At 37.2% G+C, this 25,947-nt stretch overlaps 2 protein-coding genes across 2 annotated transcripts; both read right to left on the minus strand.

Annotated features, from left to right (window-relative positions):
* Positions 1-482: 482 nt before the first annotated feature.
* Positions 483-12,266, minus strand: LOC131030899 (UDP-glycosyltransferase 72B1-like). Its single transcript, XM_059212260.1, has 3 exons — positions 11,920-12,266; positions 11,256-11,871; positions 483-1,375 (listed from the first exon to the last, which is right to left on the minus strand). The coding sequence occupies exons 1-3, from the start codon at positions 12,054-12,056 to the stop codon at positions 662-664; spliced, it is 1,467 nt and encodes a 488-aa protein (XP_059068243.1). The 5' UTR covers positions 12,057-12,266; the 3' UTR covers positions 483-661.
* A 10,059-nt stretch (positions 12,267-22,325) lies between these two features.
* Positions 22,326-24,115, minus strand: LOC131858679 (UDP-glycosyltransferase 72B1-like). The gene has a single exon (XM_059211973.1). The coding sequence runs from the start codon at positions 23,945-23,947 to the stop codon at positions 22,553-22,555; it is 1,395 nt and encodes a 464-aa protein (XP_059067956.1). The 5' UTR covers positions 23,948-24,115; the 3' UTR covers positions 22,326-22,552.
* Between the last annotated feature and the right edge of the window lie 1,832 nt (positions 24,116-25,947).

Consider the following 25,947-nt stretch of genomic DNA (forward strand, 5'->3'; position numbering starts at 1 on the left):
TTTTATAGTTATTATATAGTTATTATAGAGGGATGTTTCATGATAGTATTGTTTTTTTCTTAAAGAAGGGTTAATCATTTTTGATCCAGAACTATGAATTGGTTAAGTACATATGAGAGACCTCATCCTCATTTAAACATTCAACAATACCATCCTCAAAATTGATCTCAATTAATAATTACCTTCAAAACCAAATAATTAAATATTATTTTTAAATAACTAAATTATATAAATACCAATATCTTTATTTGTATATAAATAATTATACGTTTATAACAGTAAACTAAAAATTTATCCTCTACTCAACTGAATTAAGAATACAAACTGAAAAAACTTAGAAACCGCCATATGTCAACTCAATTTACTTTAAATTAAACTTTATAACCATAATCATTCTCTGTCTCTAAGCTCTCTGACAGACTTGACCTAAAAACTCTCTAATTTAGTAATAGACTTCTCAAACTTTAAAACGCCATGCATCATTTCAGGAAACGTTTGATGCTTTTATTGATAATAGTTTCACATACATGTATGATACTCACTCATACAGCAGAAGCAATCACTCTAAAAATAAAATACATCATCGCCCTTGCCCTGGTACAATGACACCATATCTCTGTGTTACCCAACTTTAGCGATTGACCAAATAAAACATATATCATTATTTAACAGTTAAAGTTGAGGCTGATAAATCTGCGGCTACACGGGCTGTGGCCTTGATTGTACTCCCTCCTTCCATGGCTGCCATCTTAGCCTGGTCCTTCAATTCCTTCATTTCCTCCCTCGCCTTTCTTCCCTCTTCTCCTTCCATCAATTCCCTCACCGATCTCTCCACTTGTTCTCTCTTCACAAATCCCTTGTTATCCATCTTCAAATCTATGGCTACGTTAAACTGCTTCACCAGTGTAACTTTGTTCATCCCCTGTTCGGCAGCAAGAGGCCAAGCGATCATTGGGACTCCATGACAGACGCTCTCCAGCGTAGAATTCCACCCACAATGAGAAAGGAAGCCTCCGGTAGAAGGATGAGAAAGAACAGGTACTTGAGGGGCCCAATTAAGAACAACAAGCCCACGGTCCCAGGTTCGACTCTTAAAACCCTCGGGTAAAAGTTGGGAAATGTCAGTTTCAAGAGAAGAAGAGTCCCCAGATTTGTACCCCCGCAGCACCCACACGAATCGGTGGCTGCTGGCTTCGAGTCCAATTGCTAGATCTGTAATTTGCTCCCTCGAAAAAACGCCTAAGCTACCGAAGGAGGCAGGTGTTCTGATGTGAAGCCCAACAGTCACATGACTGTCTACCTTCCCCAGACTCTTCATTTCATATCTAAATATGATTATATAATGGCTGTGTGCAGCCCATGTAAGTTGAGTTGATTAATGAAGTGATTCCCTGCTTTGAGTGTGGATGTAGGCAAATTTGCCAAACCACGATAAACTGTGTGATGTCTTTTCTTATTGCTTTATTCTATTTCTGTTATTGTATTTTTCTCTACTCATTCTAATCTTTACAATTGATATCAGAGCCATGTTGGCTTGAGCAGAGATGGAAGAAGAAGGAGAAGATAAAACTTATAACTTCTATGGCAGCTTTACGTTCCATGTAAAACTATGCTTCAAGCGCCGCGTGCATTGGTGGGATGGTTGGAAGAAAGAGGGGGACTCACTTGAAGAGGAGAATCCAGAGAAAGGAAAGGATGTTGGGATTCTTATTTGCTCTCCCCTTGAGCTAGCCTTGGCACTTATTGGCCAAATTGTTAATGGTCGAGAAGTTATTGGCATTCGTGTGGTGAAAGTTGAATGCCATGATAGTCCTTGTATAGATGTTGGAATTTTTTAGCAGAAAGATGCTGGAAAAGAGGTTGTTGAAGAGGATGAATTCAAGAGATTTTGCGATGAAGAGTGTATGTCATCGGAGATCCAAGTTGATTCTGCTGTTGATTCCCGGGTTGAGGAGGGTGTAGATTGGAGTGTGGTAGCAGAGCAAGGAGGCCTGGGAGAAATTTTGGCTTTGGAAAGCTCTGCAGATGGAATGGCCTTGGAGAAGATGACGAGGCACTCCCATGACAATGTAAGACTCTTCCAGATTAGTAACGTGGATGCTTTGTGTTCGCTCACAATTTGCCAAGAAAATAGTCTGACAGTTCAATCTATTGCCCAGTCTGGGGATGAGGAGGCCACACAAGACTATAGCTCTGAAAAAGAGCCTATCGGTGTTTCTGCTCGGGATGCAAAGAATGTGAGGCATTGTGAGGATTCTGAATTTGAACCGTTGGAAGAAAATATGGTGACAAACTGCTTTAGCAGAATGGATGTCGAGGGGAACTTTTATGCTGGTAGAATTCACTGCGGTGGGAAGAAATGTCAGTTCCTCCTTTGTAGGGAGAATGTGGTCTCTATTGTTCGCAGAATCACCACGTTTTCCACATTTTCAGGGCCAATGGAATCACCTTCCTCTATATGGCCATCAACACCTTCGGCAGACGAGTCCCATGCCCTCCCCTACTGATATGAAGGATGTGTTGAACAAAGCAAATCTGCAAGTACCTAAGAGCAGTGCTCATGAGGAGGGGCGTTAGACTAACCCAAGCACACAAAAGTGTGGGGTCTTGTTGACGTGTATTTTATACACAATCATACACAGAATAAAATAACAATAGGCATCTTATCCTCTCTTGAGAAAATAGTCTCTAACTGCTGAAGATCTGCAAAAAGGATCAGTTAGATGGACTCCAAGGTTCTTTTAGTGGGGTCTCCACGTGTGGACAAGCTTTTTAGTGGTATGATGTGATTTGCTGTTTCCTCCAAGGGGTCTTACGTATTCAAAGCTCGAAGATTTTACTAAACTAAAAAGGAACTTTCAAAAAAATAGCAAAAAGATAGGGTTTGAGAGGTCTAATCTAGCCTAACCCTATGAACGACTTAGCATGAATGAGATTTGGCAAGACTCAACCAACTTCAATTTTGCCATAAGATAACAACTCAATTGAAATTAGTGCGATCTTCTAAGGTAATATAATGGTGTTCAATGCATCAAAGATCAAGGACACTACTACGAAGGTACATATCCAAGACACAATGATAATTGAAGATTAAGGACTCAAAGTGTTCTCCAGTCGACCACGCAAGGCGTTCCTACAATCAGCAAGAAGCTAGTGGTTTGGATTGCGAATCCTACCAAATATCAAATCTCACACTTAGTCTTTCAAATTAACAAACTACTTTGATTGAGCATGATTCAAGTACATCCAACAACCATGAAGATAACTTAAGAAATTTGCAACAAAACACCATAACTTCAATATTTTATTGATTTCCAAGTCATCATATACAACAATTGCTTGAGTTTCTCTCTTCAAGACTCAATCTTGCTACAAAATAAGAATTACTTCTAACTTTAATCTCTCTATTTCACTCTTATCTGACTATTCGACTATTAACTATTATTAAATGAAATGAAAAATGGGGGTATAAATAGCATCCCCAATTACAATGAAAGGTCCAGATTGAAAGTAAATCAATGGACAAGATCATGACACCTAAACCCTAATTAGGGTTTGTTACAAATGACCTCCTTTTTACTGAACAATATTAAATACATAGCCAAATATTAAATTCGGCACAAAAATCTAGGAGGTATCAACCAATGAGAAATAAGATGTCATGTCATCTGTAACAACCTTTCATCTAAAATCTTATTCCCTTTCCAATTCTCTTTCTTAGCATATGCAATGAAATTTGTCACGATTCCTTCGATTTCTGTGATTGGAATCTCGGGAAGATTCTTGATACTCTCTTCTAAGTGGATGACCTGATTGAATGCATCTAGAAGAGCTGCGTCCCAAGTAGGTTCAAGTTCCTTTGTTCTATCAATCAGGAGCATGGTGGCATACATCTGATCATACTGCTCATCTGTAACATCTGCGTCCTTGCGAAAGATGATCTTGATTCTGTCCTCAAATTCTTGTATATCCACATCTGTCTCGACCTCGATCCTTCTACCAAGAATGGTACGAAGTACCTCAAATACTCTGTCCTGGATCGGATTGATCACCTCCTCAACTTGACCACATCTAACACTGATGTCCTCGAAGAGAACACTCTTTATATGGAGTAAGGTTGACCACTGAAACAAACTGTGAGAATCACCTTCTAAGATCCTCTCCTGCGTTAAAATTCTTCTGGATGTGTGTCTTATTACTTTCAAGACAGGGATGACAACGTCCTTAGTATGGGCAAATGTAGCTACTGTTGCCATCAATCTGTGGATAATTTCAAGAACTTGGATAGCCTGATGAATGATCTTCGACATCCTTGTAACAAACTCTAAGGCCATTGTATGAGATCTATCCATCCAACAACATGTACGCTGGACCAGGTTCCTGAATCTTTCTGCTTCATTGATCGATTGAAGGGGCAATGCCTGCACTGGTGATCTAACTGGATCCTGACGTCCCAAAGGTTCATTGATGTGACTGAAATATGTCCTCCATGCACCGACCTCTCTCTCAAGCTTTCTATTCTTTTCTACTTCTTCTCTAAGCTTGTCCTTCAATGCCTCAAATGTGTCGGTGGCATCATCTAAAGTCTGCTCTGTTGTGGATGTTCCTAACTCAATAGTCCGTATATGATAGTCTTCTGCTAGGATCTCACCCTCATATTTATCTGCTGCCGATGTAGCTATCTGTAGTTTTCGGGATCCAGTCTCATCTCGAATCATCTTGGACATCTTTGTAGCCTTCTTCTTCTCTGTTGTCATATGTGAACGTCCAACAAGGCTCTCTAAATCAATTGCACTGTCCTCGTCCTCTATTACGATCACCTTAGTCAATCTTTCCTTCAACCAATCTGGGATATTCGATCTTGTCTCTTGAACTTGAATTTCTTTATGTACTATTTCTTCTTGTCTGGGAGGAGATGTTACTTCATTATCATTATCTAAATCATAGTCTTGGAGAGATCCATCTGACGAAACATGTTGTACCTGTCCTTCCTCCTGTCTGTCATTCTGTACCATCGACTCCATGGACTCTTCCACTCGAACTGTTCTATTCTCTGGTCTGGAAGAAGTACCTGGTGCTTGATCTTTGTTGGCACCTTGCTTTTTCTTGGAAGACTCTTTCTTTTCCGATCTTTCCTTTCTCTTCGAACCTCTCGAATGGAGATTGCCCTCACTGGCACATCGAAGGTTACCTTCACCTGAATTCCTAGGATTAGGATTGCCTTCACTAACACTTGCTCCACCTTCGGCTGGTTTCTCTTCCAAAGTAAAAGACATAGCTATGCCTTGTTCTCTCAATTTCTGATGCTGAACGTCTACCCATCTGCGAGTACAAGACAAGACTGGTGCCATCAAATCATCTAAATCCACGGCCTCGGGCTCATTCCAATTCAAACTTATTGTTTTGCTTTCTTTATCATATGAAGACTGGATGTGCCTGCCGTTGTCCTGAGCTTGGTCGGCCACTCTGTAAATCTTACATTTCCTGATGAAATCCAAAGGCAATCTAGAATGCATCTTTCGTTTCACTTCGAGATCATCTAGGAGATTCATCATAAAATCTTCAATTTGGTGCTCATGTCTAAATCTTCTACCGACCGTCTCTTCTAAATGTCCATGTGGATCAAAACTATTCCTCCAAGCAAAAGATGAAAAAGGATACAAGGCTAACTCCTTCTCTGCGTCATCCATGGCTAAGACATTAGGACATACCTCAACTGAATTACCCAAAATAATAGGTACCTGAACTCCATTCTGATGTCTGTGTCTGAATGCCTTCACATATGCTGCCAACTGCCTTGTTACTTCAAGTAACACAATTCTGTCTGTCGGGTACCTCGGCAACATGTATGGAGGTAAAGGACATCCATGCACTCTAATGTAAGTGAACTTGGAAAACTGAATGAACCAAGCACCGTACCTCTTGATGAACTCCTGGGCATCCTGAGATAATCTGTTGTGAATCCCTCCTTGCAACGTCCTTGTGATGTTCATCGTGAAAGTATCATTGACTAACTTGTAGTTCTTCCCTGGCGGATGATGCAAGTAGGTATAGGATTCACAAGCTCTGACCTCGTCGGGTCCTCTTCCAATCACTCCTCTGTGAGGTAGTTCTGCGTATTCAACGCTCCTGATTAAGGCATAGATGATGTATGAACTCATGTGGAAGGACTTAGTAGCCCTGAGTCTTCTCAACTGTACGTCTAAGCAATGGCTAATTATCCTAGCCCAATGTATTGTACCCTTTCCTTGAACAATCACCTGGATGAAGTAAAACATCCATTTCTCAAAATAGAAGGCATGAGGTGCTCCTGTAACTCTGTTGAGCATGGTAATCAAATCTCTGTACTCCTCCTGGAAATCAATCCTGTGTGGTGTGTTCGGTACTTTGCTCAGACGGGGACGACTCTTGAGTAGCCAGTTCTTGTTGATTATGCTTAGGCAAGCATCTGGATCATCATCGTACACTGATCTGGCTCCTTCAATGCTCTTGTATATCATGTCCCTGTGCTCTGGAAGATGGAAGGCTTCACTTATGGCTTCCTCTGAAAGATACGCCAAAGTGTTTCCTTCATTGGACACAATTGTCCTGGACTGTGGATTGTAGTGACGGGCACACTCGATCATCAACTCGTGGCACTGAATGGCTGGAGGAAAACCGGCTGCCTTGATGATGCCACTCTCTATTATTCTCCGGGCGACAGGTGATGGCTTGCCGATGTAAGGGACCTCCCGGAACTTCTTCGTGCTAAAGTTCCCCAAGTTTGTATCTCCAATGTTGCTCCATTTAGACACGATCTTGGTCTCTACTTCTTCGGTCTTCTGATCTTCTTTCATGAGAGCCGAGCGACTGGTGGATGTTCCCGCCTTTGGGGTCGCCATACCTACACAACATTTCATTATAAGAACTAGATTTTGCAATAAATAACGTAAATAAGAGAGATAAATTTTAGGAAACCTCATGATAAATCTCTAGAGTTATCATTTCCTAAAATACAACGATTGAGCCAAGAGATTCAAAATTCAAAATTGCAAAATTTGGAATATGACGATGAAATGAATAAAGCAATAACAATTAAATCGCCATACCTCGATAGAGAGCTAACTCTAGAATGCAAAAACAAAATTCGCCTAGGCAAAATTTGAGGTATAAGATAATCTTCAATATGATTTCCTCAAAATCGACTTCGCCACCTCTGGAGAGAACGTGATCTTCAAGTATTGCCTTAGACGTGGTCTTAAATGATCTTCAAATTCGCCTTTGGCATGGTCTTAGATGGATCTCCAAGTTCACCCTTGGTGTGGTCTTCAAATTCGCACCACCTTTTGATAACTAAGCGCTACCCTTGGATGAATGAAATTCACACCACCTTTGGTCTTCAACGCAATTCGCACTCCACACAAGATGATACTAGCGCCACCTTTGGTTTGAAATCGCACCACTTTTGAACACACTTCGCACTATATTCGCCTCTTCTTGATTCGCATGAAGAAAGGTAAAAATGATTATGTGAAAATGGACATTTCACTCCCCTTATAAATAGCGCTCATATCCTTTCACCCCTTAGGCCGACTTGACAAATAAAACCATTTTTTAAATGATTTGCAATAAAATAACAAGGCCGACTTGCCTAATTGGGCGCTTCAAATCGATTTTATATTAACTAAATAATTAATTATTAATGCCTTGCGTTTTTTAAATGAGAATTTCGATTTTTAATAAAGGCAAAAAATAATTAATAAAAGATAACGCCATATTAAATGCTAAATAAAAATGGATTTTCAATTTTTTAAATCGATTTAGCATTTAAGGAAAATTTGAATTGTTTAATTTGGCACCAAAACTGAAAAAAAAAAAAAAGGAAGGGACGTACCTCATCGCTCTGGTCCCTTGGAGAGGGACAGGAGCGATTCACCATTTTTGTCTTGACTTTTGCATTTCTTACGTCCAACTCCTTTATCTCCATGTTGAAAATCAATCATCTTGATGGTCCTTCGAATTTGATCGCCTTGTGTGCGCATATGGGTGTCCTTTAAGTGTATATCGCCCTGGTTCTTGTCCAAAGGACAGGAGCGATCTTCTAATTTCCACGTTCAATATGCATCTTCTATCTTCGATCTTTCATTGTTAGCGAACAACACCTATGCTCCTTCCTTTTGCGTTTGTTTCATTTGTTTGCACGAAGTATTTGGACGCTCTGAGGGATCATCGCCCTTGTCCCTTGGAGAGGGACAGGAGCGATCCACGTTTTCTCCTTAACCTTGGCAATTTTAAACTTCAATCTTCATTGTAATATCTTCCAAACGATGTCCCTTGCCTCGCTTATCCTCGCCTAACTTTGATCATGAAGGAATATGCGTGCTTTTGATGATATCGCCCTGGTCCTTATCCAAAGGATAGGAGCGATGTGAGGCTTTTACATTATTTGGCGATGTTTGGACGTTCAAAACCCTTGCGAATTATCTTCAAACGATGCCTTGGACCGTATGCTATCTTAGGACGTCTTGATTTAGCTTGATCTTGAAGTAAAACAAGGAATCCAAAGCAAATCGCCCTGGTCCCTTGGAGAGGGACAGGAGCGATATAGTCTCCATGCTCAAAATGATGATCATTTCACGTTCAAAACTCTTGTTTATCATCTTTTTATCATATCATGGACCCTATAAAACATTGCAACGTCTTGTCCTTACGTAAATTTTGCATGAAATGGCCAATGCATCTAACATCGCCCTGGTCTCTTCCTGAGGGACAGGAGTGATCTATGTTATAGGGTGTCAATCTCTTCATTTTAACGTCCTTTGAGTGTTTGCGCATGATGAAGACGCCTTGAAGTGTCCCTTGCCACCTTGTCTTGACTTGTGTCGACCTTGACCTTTGGAGGAACGACCTTGAACTTGCGTAGGAAGTATCATCACCATTGTATCGCCCTGGTCCCTTGGAGAGGGACAGGAGCGATCCTTCCCTTGTGGCCACTATCTCACTTTGCCAGGTTCCAAGTTTATATTCAACGGATTCGTCCCTCTTCACTCCATTCGTCCATGCCTTGACATCATCTGTAACCTTGCAAGAAAAGCAATTATATCAAAAATCGCTCTGGTCCCTTCCTGAGGGACAGGAGCGAACTAGGCATTTAACACTGTTATGGACGTCCCAAAAATCTTCAATTTATATTCAATGCATTCATCTCATGTTTTCCCTTGTTTTTGAACGTAAACTTGCCTTGACCCTTGTCTGGATTTTGCATAATGAAGGAAATCGCTCTGGTCCCTGGGAGAGGGACGAGAGCTACAAGGTACCTCGCTCTCGTCCCTTGGAGAGGGACAGGAGCGATTTAGTCAATATAGGTCATTCTCCTTCGTTTCTGCATCTCAAATTATATTCATTTGGCAAAGCATCTTCCTTTGGACGTCCTCAAATCATTAAGTCTTCGAAATCTTGCAAGGACAAGGCGAAATTTGAATTTGTAGCTCCGGTCCTTCACTGAGGGACAGGAGCGATTTTCCTCCTGGAGGCATTTCTGTGCTCATGAAAATCTTCAATTTATATTCAATGGAAAGATATCGCCGTTCTCCATCACATCCAACTTGAAATTTGTCTGGACTCTGCAGGGATGATGAGATATTTGAAAATGAGCTCCCATCCTTCACTGAGGGACAGGAGCGATTTTGCTCCTACAGGCCAAAATAACAAGATTTTTCACATTCTAACACTTCACGAGGTGAAAACAAATCAATTCCAATGCCCAGGATCAAAATTCAAAAAAGTCAAAATTTGGTCAAAATATTCAATCGGACAAAAATTCACATTGACGGTCAACACTTAGACAAATTCAAGCTCTGCATTAACATTCCAATTGAAAATTAGACCATTTTGGCGAATTCATTGCATTCAAAATTTGCATCCTAGAAAAGGAAGCTCAAAAGCTCTCAAAAACGGCTGGATTTTTGGCTTGAAAAGACAAAATTTAAAACCCTAAGGCTTGGCCCTAAATCCAGATGACTAACCGACTAACAAAACCCTAAAAACGAAAGCAAAAGCGAGCGAAAAACAAGCAAAAAGAGGGGGTCCCCATTTGCGATGGGGCGATGTGTGAAATGGTCACAACAGGTCTGCACATGCTACCTTGATACGCACTCCCCTCATGACCTCCATACTCATCCTCACGTCTCACATGAACATCGTGTCCACATTGCCCCTCCCGATGCATTCTTTCCTCTCTCGTTGGAACAAGGGATAACGTTTAATGTTTTCAACAATGGCCAGGCAAAATACATGGCTCCTCCCATCACGAGGGAAAAGGCTTCCATATTGGTAGCAAAGATAGCTTCCCACAAAGGGGGTAAGAGAGATTTCAAGCCCTGGAGATGACGGCAATAGTTTTTCCTTCCATTCCAAGGTTGAAGATCGTGGTCTGGGTCAACACATGTTTTCTGAGAGAAACTTTGAGGCTGGGTGTAAGGCAAATGAACATAAATGTTCTGATTTTAAGAAGGATGCAAAGGAGATGGATCATTTTGGTTTGGATAAATTCCTAATGGAGGTGAAGAAAGCGATTAAAGTAGCATATGATGGTTTTATTGCCACAGATAGAGATGGATGTGGGATTACAGATGTGGAAGGTCTGTTACAAAGTATTTACAATGTGTATGAAGTTTTTGTGGTGAATCAAGAATGCCTCACTCAACAGAAGGAGAAGATAGAGAAAGATGACCGATTTTTCAATTTTCTATTACGTGGGAGCATCGATGATCTTAAGGATTCATTTCAGGATGAAGGGTTCATTTTAGAACCAATTAATGATCTTTTCAATGGTTTGGATATATTAGCTGTAGGAGTTAATTGTAATGTCATTCAATTTGACATGCTTTGGAGAAGATTAATCCGAAGTGTATGCGAGCAGTAGATCGCAAAGCTAAAATCTAGCAGTTTGGTTGTAATGTGAGTTTCGAAATGGAAGCAGAGTGTCACTGTGCATAGCTGTGCCAGTTGGCCTTCACAGGGGAGATTGTTGGGATGTGAAGCCCAACAGTCACATGACTGTCTACCTTCCCCAGACTCTTCATTTCATATCTAAATATGATTATATAATGGTTGTGTGAAGCCCATGTAAGTTGAGTTGATTAATGAAGTGATTCCCTGCTTTGAGTGTGGATGTAGGCAAATTTGCTGAACCACGATAAATCGTATGATGTCTTTTCTTATTGGTTTATTCTATTTCTGTTATTGTATTTTTCTCTGCTCATTCTAATCTTTACAGCAGGCTGCTCATCCAACCATTTGAGGCAGGTGGAGTCTTGAGGAGTATCAGATTCTGTGAGCTGCAACAAGGGGCCTATTGGATACATGGGAGGCGTTGCGGGGGTGCAGAGGGCTTTGATGGCTTCCTCCTCCAGCTCAGCAAAGGTGTTAATGAGAAACCCTGATGCTTCCTTCAAGCGGGTGGAATGGTGAACAAACCATTTAAAGGCGGAATTCGACCTGTCTTGAATGTGACTGGGCAGATCTCTGGCAGGAATCGGTGAGAGCCCCGGTACCTCCACTTCAAAATCGGCGTCTTTAAACGACACCTCAATGTTTGAGACGAGTGTTGGGAGATGCATCATAAAACAAAGAACAGAAGCCGAGAACGAAATGAATAAATAAGTTGGCAAGTTCAGCTTGGCGCCAACGTCCAAGAGGTCAGTACAGAACGTATCTGTGACAAAGGCGGAGATGGGCGAAGACGAAAGCAAGGATCGCAGAGCATCTTCAATATGTGGCTTTGCTTTTAGCACGAACTTTGATACACGAGTAACCATGTTCAAGTCTTCCAGCTCGCCTTCATCGACGGTGATGTGAGCAATCTCTATAAAGCGGATATCCAGAGCAGAGGAGGCCAATCGTTCAAGCAGCGCGGGTTGCTGAGAAGTCCACATCTACTTGCTGATGATTAGGGCTACGGAGAAGCCATGAAGAGTGCACAGCCGCTTTACAAACTGAACTGATGGAATCAAATGGCCCATTGCTCCGCTCAGTGGGAAGATGGCGACATGAGGGTTTCCCATCAATGGCGGCATCAATTACAGAAGCTGAAACTGCAAATTTCGAGCAGAAATAAGAGATTTCACCCAAATTAGTAAGGCAAGTTGCGTATGGCTAACGGGAGACAATGTTCTTCACAGCAACAGCTGAGCCAGAATTAATCTCAATCACGATAATTGGTGTTCTTAGCTGGAGGAAGTCACTGTGCTTTTAGTGAGGCCAGTCAGGATAGATAATTTAGAGACTAACTCCATGTCTCCATGCGGCTGCTTAAGTGTAATTTATGCTTAAAATTAAGCGGCTAGAGTGTTCCCATGCAAATTTTTAATTAAGAGGAAAGGATAAATTGGAATCTTTTCTTATTTAAGTGGAGCAGCAGCTGCTTAAGACTTAAAAATAAGCTTTGAAAAAAAGAGGGGGCTGGAAATAAGCAGCAACTGCTTATTGAGAAGATTGACATGTGGCTCTCCAAAACAATTTCTCTCTTTTGATTTGTTTCCAATTTTTTCTCCACAATTTATGTGACCAATTAGAATTAAATATTTCTTTTAATAATGCAATTTAAGATGACTGCTTATTTTATAAGCAGCATAATTTTACATTCATGGGGCCACCAGCTCCACAAATTAATGCTAACAAAAATTGAGCAGCTGTTGCTAGCCAAAATAAGCTAAGCAGTCGCATGGGGCCCTGCCCTAAGTTGCCGAATTGTAGAGGGGCTCAAAGAACCATAGAATTGTAGGGGAGTGCTTTTCCGCTGATAAATCGTTCCCGCTACTTGCCGCCCTATAGAATTGTAGTATTTTAAAAATAATTGTAATAAAATGAAAATTCATGATATATAATGTGTGTATATATAAAACCCAAAAGCTATATTGATTTAAGAGTAATATGTTATAATGAATATATACAATTTCTTCTTTAAATTGTATGATAAATAATTTAGTTCAAGACTTGTTGTGTTGGAAGTGTAAATGCTGAAGAGTGAATAATGTTTGTGCAAAGAAACTAAATAAAATAGAGAACAAAAAGAATAAACTAGACAAAGGAATTTATAGAGGTTCACCATAATTGGCTACGTTCACTTTATAAGCTAGGGAATGATTTTATTAATCATTGTTTTGTACATCAAATCACAACAACAAAAGAAACCTCTAAGTTTACTTAGACACAATAGAAAATGAAAAATACAAACAGCCAAAAGTCTTGGAGGGAAAACCAATATGACCATTGGGCTTCACAATACCAGCAATCTCCCACTTGAAGTTCAATGACTGCTGCAAAAGACATTGCCCTACTTTGAAGATATTGTCAGAGCTTGACAATGCTGAGAGAAGTCCTACATAAGTCAATCTTCTCTCTCTGTACCACCTTTGTCAATGCATCAACGGGGTTCTCCTTAGAATAAATTTTTGCAACTTTAACTTGCCTTCCTCTAGGACACTCCAAATGAAGTGGTGATGAATGTCAATATGCTTAGTTCGACTATGAAATGTAGTATTCTTACTCAAATAAATAGAACTGTTGCTATTACAAAACAAGGTGAAAGAACATTGTTTATGTCCTAGCTCACTTAGCAATCACTACAACCAAATCATCTCCTTTGCTCCTTTAGTGAGGGCCATATATGCCTCAATACTATAAAGTGCAACCTCTTATTGCAATCTAGAGACCCAGCTGATTGTTGCAATCTAGAGACCCAACTGATCACCGCCCTGACAAGTGTAAGAGCATAACCTGTGGTGGATCTCCATTTGTTCAAATCTTTGGACAAATTGGAATCAACAAAACCTTGTGAATGTATGCCACTCCCTCCAAAATGCAAAGCATAATGTGAAGTACCTTTCAAATATCTCATGATCCACTTCACCGCATCCCAATGAGCTTTTCCTGAATTGCTCATAAATCTACTAACAACTCCCACTGCATGAGAAATATCAAGTCGAGTACAAATCATGGCATACATGAGATTGCAAACTACGAAAGAATATGGCATGCCTTTTATAAAGTCTTGATCTTTCTATGTCTTGGGACACATAGTAGAGGATAAATGAAAGAGATCAGCTAAAGGAGTACCAACAACCTTGGCATCCTTCATTCCAAACCTGTCCAAAAGCTTGTTAATTTACTTTGCATGTTGAGATAATCTATTTCTTTCTTTTATCTAGCTAGTATTATAGAAATTCCAAGTATTTTCTTCGCTGCCCCTATGTCTTTCATTGTGAAACGTTGAGCCAAGTTTTGCTTCAATTCACAAATTATCCACATGCTAGTTCTCGTTACTAACATGTCATCAACATAAAGTAGCAATAACACAAATTCACCATTAGCAAGCTTCTTGTAATAAACACATGGGTCAAATTTGTAGTGGATGTGATTATCAGCCATAAAGCTATCAAGTTTGTGTAGAACAAAACTAAATAAAATGGGAAGAGTCAAGAAAATTAGAGGAAGTGATGTTCGCAATGGAGGAGTGTTTATCCAATAGTAAGATTGAGCCCCTATACCTACTTCTTCACATTTATCAAAGAAAAAGGAAAATTAAGAAAGAGAATTAAAAATTCACATGAAATAATAATGGAGGCTAAGTATTTCTTTCAAAGTAAAGGTTCCATATAATGGTTTAAAAAGCCATCGCATTTAAACAAAACTTTAACATGGATAATTTTTCAAAGAATAAATGATATAAACTTGGAAACTTGACTTCACATGTGGTATTTCTTTCCTCTCCCATGCAAAGAATAATATGTAGCAACAATAACCTTCATAATGAAACCATCAATTGAATCTATAAAATACTTTATCTATTTAAATAATTTCCCAATGCTTGCCATCAAAACGAGATCAAAAAGATTTAGTTTAATAACCTCTCAGAAATCCTTGAAGAATTCAATAGGAAACCCATTAGGACCTGGAGTTTTTTTTTTCATATGAAAAACAACTTCCTCCAATTATAGCATCAATATGGGCCAAAGTAGGGTCTCATTCATCTCAAAAGAGACTAAAGAAGGGTTTTTTAGAATCAAATTCTCTCCTTCTCTAGAAAGGGGAGAGTCCTTTATAAAAACAATAGAGAAAAATTAAGAACCCTTGTGGGAGATATCTCCCAAAGCAAAAAGTTGAATCCCATTTGAGGATTCTAGGGATGTAATAAGACTTCCACCTCTTCTAGCCTTAGTAGAGTTGTCAAAGAAAGAAGTATTTATGTCCCCTTCTTGCAACTAATCAATATGATTTTTTTGCTTCCAAATTTTCCCCTCTTATAGATCCCACTCCAATTCCTTAGTAGCTTCTACCTCCTCTCAATTCAAGTCCACTATTAAACCATAATCTTGAATTTGGTGAGTGATAGAACCCAAATAGCGCTGGGAAGTCAACTTATTGGAATGAAGATTGCCAAAGTGGAACCAATTCCACTTTTTAAGTTTATATTTCATCAATAATATTTTATTCACAAAGGAGTACATGGTTATACCAAGGTCAAGCCTCTCTTTCAACCACCAATAATGCACTAATTCCTAAAGGGAAAGATCATGAAGCCACATAAGTTGGAATTTAAAAGAGGGTTATTTGGAAGACCTCAAATAAACAACCAAGAATTTAATTGACCAGTGATCATAACCCTTAAAATTTAAGATCTCATAGCTAGTAGTCCACCTATCCACTAACCAAAAATAGGAGACAAGGAATGTGTCAAGTCTCTTTGAAATAAGACTTTACCGACTCCTTTTTCGCTTCCAAGTGAAGATGCCATTATTCAGCTTCACATCAATAAAGTTTAAAAGCTCAATGTTATCCCTCAAGAGACTAGTAGAAGGATAAATTTTCACCCAATCTTGAGACCACATTGAAATCACTTGCCAAGATCTAGGCAATAAAAGAAGCAAGAGAATAGGCACAACTAACATGAGACCATACCTAAGATTTACCAAGAAAATCAATAGGAGCATAAACATTAGTGAAAAGATAGGTTTCACTAGAACCCAAACTTGTAGCAACCAAAGAAATAGAAGAGAAATTTGTCATCCACCAAAGTAGGACCAACTTCTTGTGGTCCTATAAACAAGCCACAACTCCAGAACTACCTTAGGCTTATACACACTAAAACAAAGCACAGTCCAAATTCTAGGAGCTCTATCCAACTTATACTCCACTATCAACTTAGTTTTCTAAATAAAAAGAACATCAAGAAAATGAATACTAAAATATCCTTTTGTCTAGGGATGCTATTCATAACCCTCACATCTCATGAAATAAAAATCATTTATGCAATTGGGAAAAATGGGCATTAATGGTCTCCACTAAGCTAGATTCCATCGATGTCTCACCAATTAGTTTCACCTTCTCTTCATCCTTCTTGCATTCCATCTTGGAAGGTTTCTCTATAGGTTCCTTTCTAAGTGGATTTTGTTGCAAACTCAAAACATGCAAAACCCCACTACATTTCCCAAAATCAAAAACCTCCATCACCTAGGGAGGAGTTGGATCAACCAAAGCTCCAACATCATTTAAAACTATATCCCCAATAAGATCAAGTATATTAGGAACCTCGAATAATAATTTGTATCCATCTAAGTATCCTCCACATCTACCTAAGAGAGGTGTTGATAAAACAGTTCTCTATCTTTAGACATGGGGTCTCCAAAGGACTCAACACTAGAGGGCAACTAAACTATAACTCCCTTAATCTGGAGCATGTCCTCCAAATCATCAAATTGGTTAAATTTTCCATCCGTTTTCTTATCCTTAAGAGTTATCTTATGTCCTCTCACCTTATTGAAAGACTTAATAGGAATAGATCCCTCTTTATCTACAACCATATCAGACAAGGGAGCCTTCCCTTTATCCAACTTAGAAGCAGAATTCGAGGAAGTATGAGATGTAGTAGTTGCATGATTGAACTAAGGGAATTTCCTTTGAATATGTCCATACTTGTGACAAATTTGACACCTAAAGGGTAGGGTGAATAGAGTTGCTAGATCTAAGAAGAGGCTCCAAGACAATTTTTTATAGAATCTGATAATGGGTTATTTAAATCAATTTCACCATAGATTTAGGAAAAATTAATTACCTTTTTGTCTAGAGTATGTAGTTCAAATTTGACCATCTTTCCAAGTAGAAAAATAATCATATGCAAGATATCATGTCTCTAGAACTCAAGTGGGAGGCATGGAAGGTGAAGCCAAACCAGAACCCTTGAAGGGGGCTCCTCAATAGAATTCAAACCCACAAACTATTGTTTGATGAAGAGACCAACTTGGTTATATAATTATGAACTCCCCTCAAAACCCCTTTTCCTATCAACCATGCAATAAAAAAATTCCAAAGATTAATTATTATTTGCCAACATTATTTCATGTCCCCCTTGAGGTTCCAAGTCTACCAAGCCCACGATTTCAAGACCAAAATAGACATGTTAAGCCCCATGAATTTGCATATTAGAGAACAATCACTCATTTATGTGACATCTATTATGACCAGCTTTGGTTGAATCACCAAAAATGGACAATCATTACTTCTCTCCAAATAGTCATTCACTTTCTTGAATTTTGGATAACCACTCATTAAGGAAGAATTCTCCTCATATGTCACCTTGTTCAAATGATCTATACAATTTTGATGTAAAGATGAAGATGAATCTTCCTTTCCCAAGGCTCCAGAAATCATCAAACTTGATGGTATACCATCCCCTCCATGAAAAAAATTCCCAAAAGAAGAAAAAAATAAAAAGAACAATAAAAGAGGGAACACACCCAGCTGGAATCCCAAGATGAGAGCCTACACCAGTTGATACACTCCCACCACCTCAAGGAATAGAGAGAGAGCACAAAAATATGAGTAGCCACAAAAAAACATCTCCAACTACCAAAACACCTCCCACAAAACCAAAAAAATAGGCTCGAAATCCCCTTGCAGATTGTCTCACCCTTTAGCATGTCGAAAACTATGCTTGAATCTCTCGAATCCATCCCCGAACTATGTAGAAATGAAGGAAAATTGTAGGCAAAACCCTACCTACACAACATAAAGCAATTGCCAGCCATAGCTCCTCACAGCACCCAAAAATCTTTGATTTTTCAAGTACACTTATTTCTAAATTTATTTTTTATATTTAATAGCTAGCATAAATTATCATAATAGTTCCAACATCATAATAAATTAGTTTAAGATAACTATGGTTCTATATATTCATTTTATTAGATTAACTTAAACTAAACTAAAGGAGAGTTTATTTTCCTTTACATTTTGGTGACCTATCAAGATCCTACACGATCTTATCTTTCCTTTAGGATTTCTGCTTCTTATTTTAAAATCTAATATAATCATTATTTTTGTATATTTTAATATTCATCTAGAGGGTTTTCTCTCTTTATATGTAATTATCTTTCAATTGGGGTTTGCCATATATAATGAATTGTCATTTATCCCAAACTCTCAAAATGTATTTTCCAAGACTTTCATTATGGCACCAATTAGGATTTGTTCATTGACTCATTTAAATTTTTTGTTTTTAAGTTATAACTAGTTTATATCTCCCATATCATATAGCACATTTATCCATAATATTATCATGATAAATTATTCTAATAATGAAGATATATCTTTTATGGAGGTTTTATTCTACTATGTGCTTATGTTTTCATTCCTTCATTGATTTTTTTAGTTCTTATCATACTTACTAGATACACTTATATCAAATAAGCTTCATGATATCTACCTAGAAAGGATTTATCATGTGTTGGTGATGATGTATAGTAATTATATTGTATACATAAAAAATGAAGCATATAAGAACAAATTAAACAAACTTAACTTATTTTACTTACAATATATGACACACTCAAATTAAAGCATAAAGGTTAGAAAAATATGGAAAAACAAAAAATAGATCTCACCAATACCAAACCTTTTTTTACCGACTCACAGTGGGTTTTCTTCAACATCTTGATGATATATGAGAACTCCTACAATTTTCAATATAATATTTAATTCCAATGAGCCTTAATAGATTGCTTATGTTGAGGCCAACTCAAAAAAAATTGGATGAGAGATAAAAATACTTCTTTTTGATTACTAAATAAAAATATATATTAGAGATTCATAATTAAAGTGCTTCTATATGATCACAAAAAAATCATATTCTATATCATTAGTGATCACCATATTATTTATGACCACCTTGTATTTCTTGATCATCATGTAAGCTCCTAACACATATAAAAAATGAGTGCACTATTAAAGAGATGACATTATCTACATCATATTGATCGTGGTGTTCTTCAGAGCATAAACGATATTAGTTATATTATAAGTGGGAATTCACATCAATAGAACTAGATAATCTCACTATAAGATCATCTAAAAAACCATGAAAGTGGAGCATATGTGTCTTATATTGTACAAGTGTCCTTGAGGTTAGAAATTACAAGGAGAGTTTGCACCTCCACAATCTTCTTAATGGCTAATGATACTATCATATGATGAGTATTTTTTTTCTAGTGGCATTCATTGTCAATTTTCTATGCAATGAGCTCCCACTCTAACTTTGATAAAGCCTCTAATCTAACTTAAAACTCCCTCATATCAAAGTTATTGGTATTTCATAAAGATCAAATTCACTAATATTTTGTCAAAAAATATAGCAACATCTTAAAGTTGTTATAAGGAGGTTAATCAAAGATCATCAACCACCTATACTAAAAATTAATTTCTATACCAAATTGATTGTACCAATGGATAGGGAGTCTCCTCAAAGTGATAATAGAACAAGTGCAATAGTTTTGATATCGATATAAAGAGCTCACAAGTTTGATCTTTTGTTATACATTTTTTATTTCACCTCAATGTGTGATAACTTTATTGCATAAATTTGGGGGTACACATCTCTATGATTTTTTCATTGATAGATTTGACTCGTCATCAAGTCAACTTGCTTCATCTTTGATTTAAATGATGAAGAGCAAATGTTGCAAGATGAGAGTTTATTATGAAAGTCTTCAACATTGAATATAATTATATAATTTAAATTTTATTTTGTTCTAAATACTTGATAATTTCTCTTAATTTTTTTTAGGGTTTTTTGAAAAAGTTAGAAGAGGTTTAGATGTTGTTATATTCTCTTTAGAGCTTTTTCATCCAAATTAAGTTTTGGGTTAAGGTTTAGAGGAGTTTATGAAGAGAGAAACACATTATAATATATTAAAATTTATAAAAAAATCCAAACAATATCTGATCAAAAACCTAGGAAACATTGACCACTTATCTCTCCTACATGTGTTAACGGGAAAAAAAATTAGGATCATGATATAGAAATGTAGTAAAATGTGCAAGAAATGGTCACGTTTTGATGAATTTGCAAGTATTGATTATAGTTGTTGGCTATCTAAAATGTGTTGTGATCACGTTTTTCTTTTTCATTACAAGGCATAATGGTTTGCTATTTACCAATCCATAATGTATATATGTGTAGCTTGATCACGCTTGGTTTAAAATAATAGATTTCCATATATTTGTCCCTAGATTTGGTACATTTAGCCTATCAACCCGTTCGGCCACCTTCAACCTCTTTTAATGGGTGTGGTGCTCTATGCTATATGAATTCTAGTAACTTCCTCTATCTAGTGCTAGCTATTGCCTCTAAAAACATTCAGTAGTTTGTTGATTAAGACTAGGAAGAAGAGCATACTCTTTAGATGAGAACCTTTTGATGGTAGCTCCAATATTATTAATATATGAAATAAACCTAATAAATCTAATCCCCTTTCTTACTAATTCTACTTGTAACAACTTTATTTCTTATAATTAATGTTTGAATTTGACCTCTTTTTAAACACTTCTGTCTTTAATTTCTACCTCAGCCCTCCTAAACATCAGATTGAAAATTATTAAAAACTTATACATCCCCCAAAAAAACATTGAAAAAATATTGAGACAAGTAGCAAGATTATAAAGGTTTTATTAGGTGCATTCAGATCACAAAGAACATGGCCTAGCACCGAATAAGTTCATACCAACAAAAACTAAATAAAAACTGCACTTCTCTTCTAATTTGATTAAGCTCAAATAAATATTACAACGAACAGAAAGTAAGATCAAACATCTTTGGAAAATTTCTTCTAATTTGTTCTTGGAAGAAATTATAAAGAGTCTCCTGTCCATTATTATCACCAGTAGATGCTCGATTCTTTACCTGTCCTCCGTAGTGAATGCGGGGTAACAAATCAGATGATGTTTAGTCATACAATTACTCAAAAAAGTACTATGACCCTTCCGTCAAGTAGCCATTTCTACAGGAAGTTTATATTTTATCGAAAGATAAAAGTTGGACGTAACTTTCTGTGATTGGAAATAGTTGTCGTTGTGCGGCTAAATGAATCATAAGTTTTTGACAACATTTTAAAGCCCGGATTGTCCACATTACTAATGGAGTCAAATCAATCATGGATACTGGATATTGTTGGAATGTGTGGTTGAATTATTTTGGATTCTTATTTAGATATGTTTGAGTCATCATAGATTTTCATCTAGTGTACCATTAGGCAACATGCAGTAAGAATGGTAGAAAACTTACTATAAATAATAATTTTAACATGTGTAGTTGTGTATTTAGTAAGTTATCTTCAATTAGAACTCTGCAATTCTGTTATTTGATTTTCCTATAATTTTTTACTGATATATTCTTAGGAGACTTTACCACATAAAATCTGTATGTTATGTACTATTGTTTTTCTCTGCAATTTTCTCTAACTTATTATTTTTCTTAAAGATACCACAAACAAAAATAAAACATATAAACAATTTCACGTGAATTCAGAAAAAATACTAACCAGTGAAGAGTAACCAGTTGGCTGATAAATTTGATATTCAATCAGACATCTAATTATGGTTGCGTTTCCCTGGCGGCCATTACAGAAACGAAGGGCCCCGTTTCTAGATACTTTATCGCTTCTCTATGCCGGGCTATAAGAGTTGTCTTTGTCAGATGTGGGCTATAAGAGTTGTCTTTGTCAGATGTGGTATCCAATTCGATGCCCACTGCGAAAGATAACTTATTTGTTTATTGGAACATAAAGTAGTCGGAGTAAAGAACAGACCTTTAAAACTATCATAGACGGGTGGGGGACCATAGTATTGGCTATACAACATTCCCAATCTAAAACTTATCCTTTACTCAGCTGAATTGAGAAAGTAAAATAAAATAGACTTAACTGAATTAACCATATATTAAAGTATATAACCATGATCATTTTATGTTATATTTTCTAAGCTCTGGAAAACTTTAATTTAATAATAGAATTCTCAACTTTAAAATACCATGCATCATTTGAGCATAGGTTTGATGATTTTATTAATAATGGTTTCAGATACATGGTGCTCACTGATACCATAGAAGCGATTAACTCTAAAACAAAATCCAACGACTGAATTAACTCTCAAACAAAATCCGTCAACAGTTCAGTCGATCTGGTACTAGGGAGAGGTTCGAGGAGTATTACATAAATTATAGTAAATCTAATTGAAATATATATCATTACATAACATTTATAGTTGATGCTGATAAATCTGCGGCTACACGGGCTGTGGCCTTGATCGTACTCCCTCCTTCCATGACTGCCATCTTAGCCTTCTCCTTCAATTCCTTCATTTTCTTCCTCGCCATTCTTCCCTCTTCTCCTTCCATCAATTTCCTCACCGCTCTCTCAACTTCTTCTCTCTTCACAAATCCCTTCTGGTCCATCTTCAAATCTATGGCTACCTTAATCTGCTTCACCAGTATGACCTTGTTCATCGCCTGTTCAGCAAACAGAGGCCAAGTGATCATTGGGACTCCATGACAGACGCTCTCCAACGTAGAATTCCATCCACAATGAGAAAGGAAGCCTCCGGTACAGGGATGAGAAAGAATCGGTACTTGAGGGGCCCAATTGAGAAGCACCAGCCCACGGTCCCAGGTTCGACTCTCAAAACCCTCTGGTAAAAGCTGAGAAATGTCAGTTTCCAGAGAAGAAGAGTCCCCAGATTTGTACCCACGCAACACCCACAGGAACCGGTGCCCACTGGCTTCGAGCCCAATTGCCAGATCTGTAATTTGCTCCCTCGACAAAACGCCTGCGCTTCCAAAGGACACAAACAGAACAGACGAGGGAGGCTGCTCATCCAACCATTTGAGGCAGCTGGACTCATCAGGGGTATCAGATTCTGGGAGCAACAAGGGACCTATTGGATAGATGGGAGGCGTTGCAGGCGTGCTGAAGGCTTTGATGGCTTCCTCCTCAAGCTCAGCAAAGGTGTTAATGAGAATCCCTGATGCTTCCTTGAAGCGGGAGGAATGGTAGACAAACCATTTAAAGGCGGACTTCGACCTGTCTTGAATGGGAGTAGGCAGATCTCTGGCTGGAATCGGCGGGAGCCCCGGAACCTCGACATCAAAATCGGCGTCTTTAAACGACACCTCAATCTCTGAGACGAGTGTTGGGAGGTGCATCATAAAAGAAAGAAGAGAAGCCGAGGCCGAAAAGAATAAATAAGTTGGCAAGTTCAGCTTGGCACCAACGTTGAGCAGGTCAGTACAGAAGAAATCTGTAACGAAGGCAGAGATGGGCGAAGACGAATGCAAGGATTGGAGAGCATCTTCAATGTGTGGCTTCGCTTTCAGCACGAACTTTGATATGAGAGTTTCAATTTTCATGTCTGCCTCGTCTTCATCCACTGTCACGTCAGGAATCTCTTTAAAGCGGATATCTAGACCAGAAGATGCCAATAGTTGAAGCACTGCGGGTTGCTGAGAAGTCCACCGCCACTTGCTGATGATGAGAGTTATGGAGAAGCCATGAAGACTGCACAGCTGTTTTACAAACTGAACTAATGGGAGCAAATGCCCCATTGCTCCGCTCAGCGGGAAAATGGCGACATGAGGATTCCCCATCAATGGCGGCCTCAATTACAGAAGCTGGAAATGCAAAGTTTGCGCTGAAAGAAGAGCCTTCACCCAAATTAGTAAAGCAAGTTGCGTGTGTTTAAAGGAGACAAAGTTCCTCACGGCAATAGCTCACCAATAATTAATGTCAAAAGTTGTTGTTTGGTTGCAGTTGAACCATCTAAACATTCTAGATTGAATGAGTTCTAGAATGTGTTGTTTCAGCTACTTTTCCACTAATCATTTCAATTTATTGTACAAGCATCAAAAGTCGTTGTAGTGGTTGGGTCAATGGAAATTTATATAAAATAAAATAAGATGTGGAAATGTGAATTTATTTGAAAATCTGAAGTATTTTAGATATAAATATTTATGTAATTAGTTGTTTATATTATTAAAATAAATTGTATCTTAGATTTAATGTTGTGTAAAGTTCTTTGAAAAATTGAATAATAAATAAATTTGAAATCATTTTAAAAATAGTTATATATTTTATAGAAAATGATTTTTTTTATATTTATTGTTTATATATAAAATTTAAAGTTATATTGATTTAAGAGTAACATGTTACAATGAATATATATATAAATTTTGGTGTAAATTGTGTGCTAAATATTTTAATTCAAGATTTGTGGTGTTGGAAGAGGGAGAGAATTTAGAGGCAATAAAGGAGCTTTTCTCCAATAGCTAGATTGGGCCCCTAAGTCTACTTCCTCACCTTTATCAAAAAGCAAAAGGAGAATTAAGAAAGAGAATAAAAAGCCTCATGAAACATAATGGAAACTAAGCATTGTTTTCAAAGAAAAGGTTCATGGAACATTTTTCAAAGAATAAATGATATATAGTTGAAAACTTAACATTACATATGCTATTAAACTCTCCTCTCCCATGCAATGAACAATAAGTAGCAACAACAACCTCTGTAATGAACACCATCCATTGAATTTGTAAACAACTTCATCTACTTAAATTATTGGTCTACACTCCCCATTGGAATGAGATCAAGTGGTTTAAATCCTCATAAATATTCCCCTCACAAAGCCACCATAATGGATATATACCACAGAAACAAGTTTTCAAAATATTTCTAAAATTGTTGGTTTACCCTAAAAGAAACCAAATTGTAACATCCACTTACAAAAACACATCATTAAAAATAATGAAATGATCAAGGGAACAAATCTTGTGAAGGCCCTTTTGTCCAAAATAATATTTTTTGCAAAGAGTAAATTTATAATCAATATGATTAATAGTTGGCTTTTATGAATTTCTAGATAAATTAATTATTTTCTTTTACTTAGAATAGCTTCATAAATATATTTCAATAAATGAAATAGGAAAGAAAATTCAAATAATAATCAATTTATTCAATGTAAATGAAAATTCATATAGATCTAATAAATATTTGAGAGGATAAGTCTTTTTTCTAGTTGTGTGATCATGCTATCAAGTTGTGATCCATAGAGAGCTTGTGTAGAAGTATAGTAAGTTCCTACTCACAAAAATGCCATAGCTAGGACAATCTTAGATGTACTTTTTTTTTCAAGTTGAACACTTTGTGTGCCCTATTCTCCAATACCCACTTCTTGTTCCTCACTAAAATTTGTAAAGAGATTTTGTTCATGCCACCCTACTCATAAAATGTAAATTAATATATTCTTTTAGGTAGTTGACAAGGGTCATTGTATACATTGCATTTGAATAGACTAATATATTTTATTAAATTTGGTGCATGTTCATGGCTAATTCTTGTAGTCATCTAACTAGTAATTCTCCCGATAAGCTCCAATATTGTTATTAAACATACATTCTACTCATAATTACTTGAATAGAGATGTATACATTAAATTGACTAAATTTTAATTTATTTATTTAAAATGTTGTTGAAAAAAAATTAAACTAATGACATCATAAATTACAATAGGAAATAACTATTATTAAAAGCCATTGGTTCTTTGTTACATTCAAGAGCTTTCTAGTCCTTAGTTAGTTATTTTTTCTCAATGTCA

Source organism: Cryptomeria japonica, chromosome 10 (genome assembly GCF_030272615.1).
Source record: "Cryptomeria japonica chromosome 10, Sugi_1.0, whole genome shotgun sequence".
Classification (NCBI taxonomy): domain Eukaryota; kingdom Viridiplantae; phylum Streptophyta; class Pinopsida; order Cupressales; family Cupressaceae; genus Cryptomeria; species Cryptomeria japonica.

Excerpts from the sequence above, each read along its gene's own strand:
- LOC131030899 (XM_059212260.1), bottom strand. The coding sequence starts at position 12,056 with ATGCCGCCATTGATGGGAAACCCTCATGTCGCCATCTTCCCACTGAGC. Across the intron at positions 11,872-11,919 it reads GTAGCCCTAATCATCAGCAA|CTCTGCTCTGGATATCCGCT; the intron begins GTAGATGTGGAC and ends ACGATTGGCCTC. Across the intron at positions 1,376-11,255 it reads GGTTGGATGAGCAGCCTGCT|TCAACTCAACTTACATGGGC; the intron begins GTAAAGATTAGA and ends TCACTTCATTAA.
- LOC131858679 (XM_059211973.1), bottom strand. The coding sequence starts at position 23,947 with ATGGGGAATCCTCATGTCGCCATTTTCCCGCTGAGCGGAGCAATGGGG.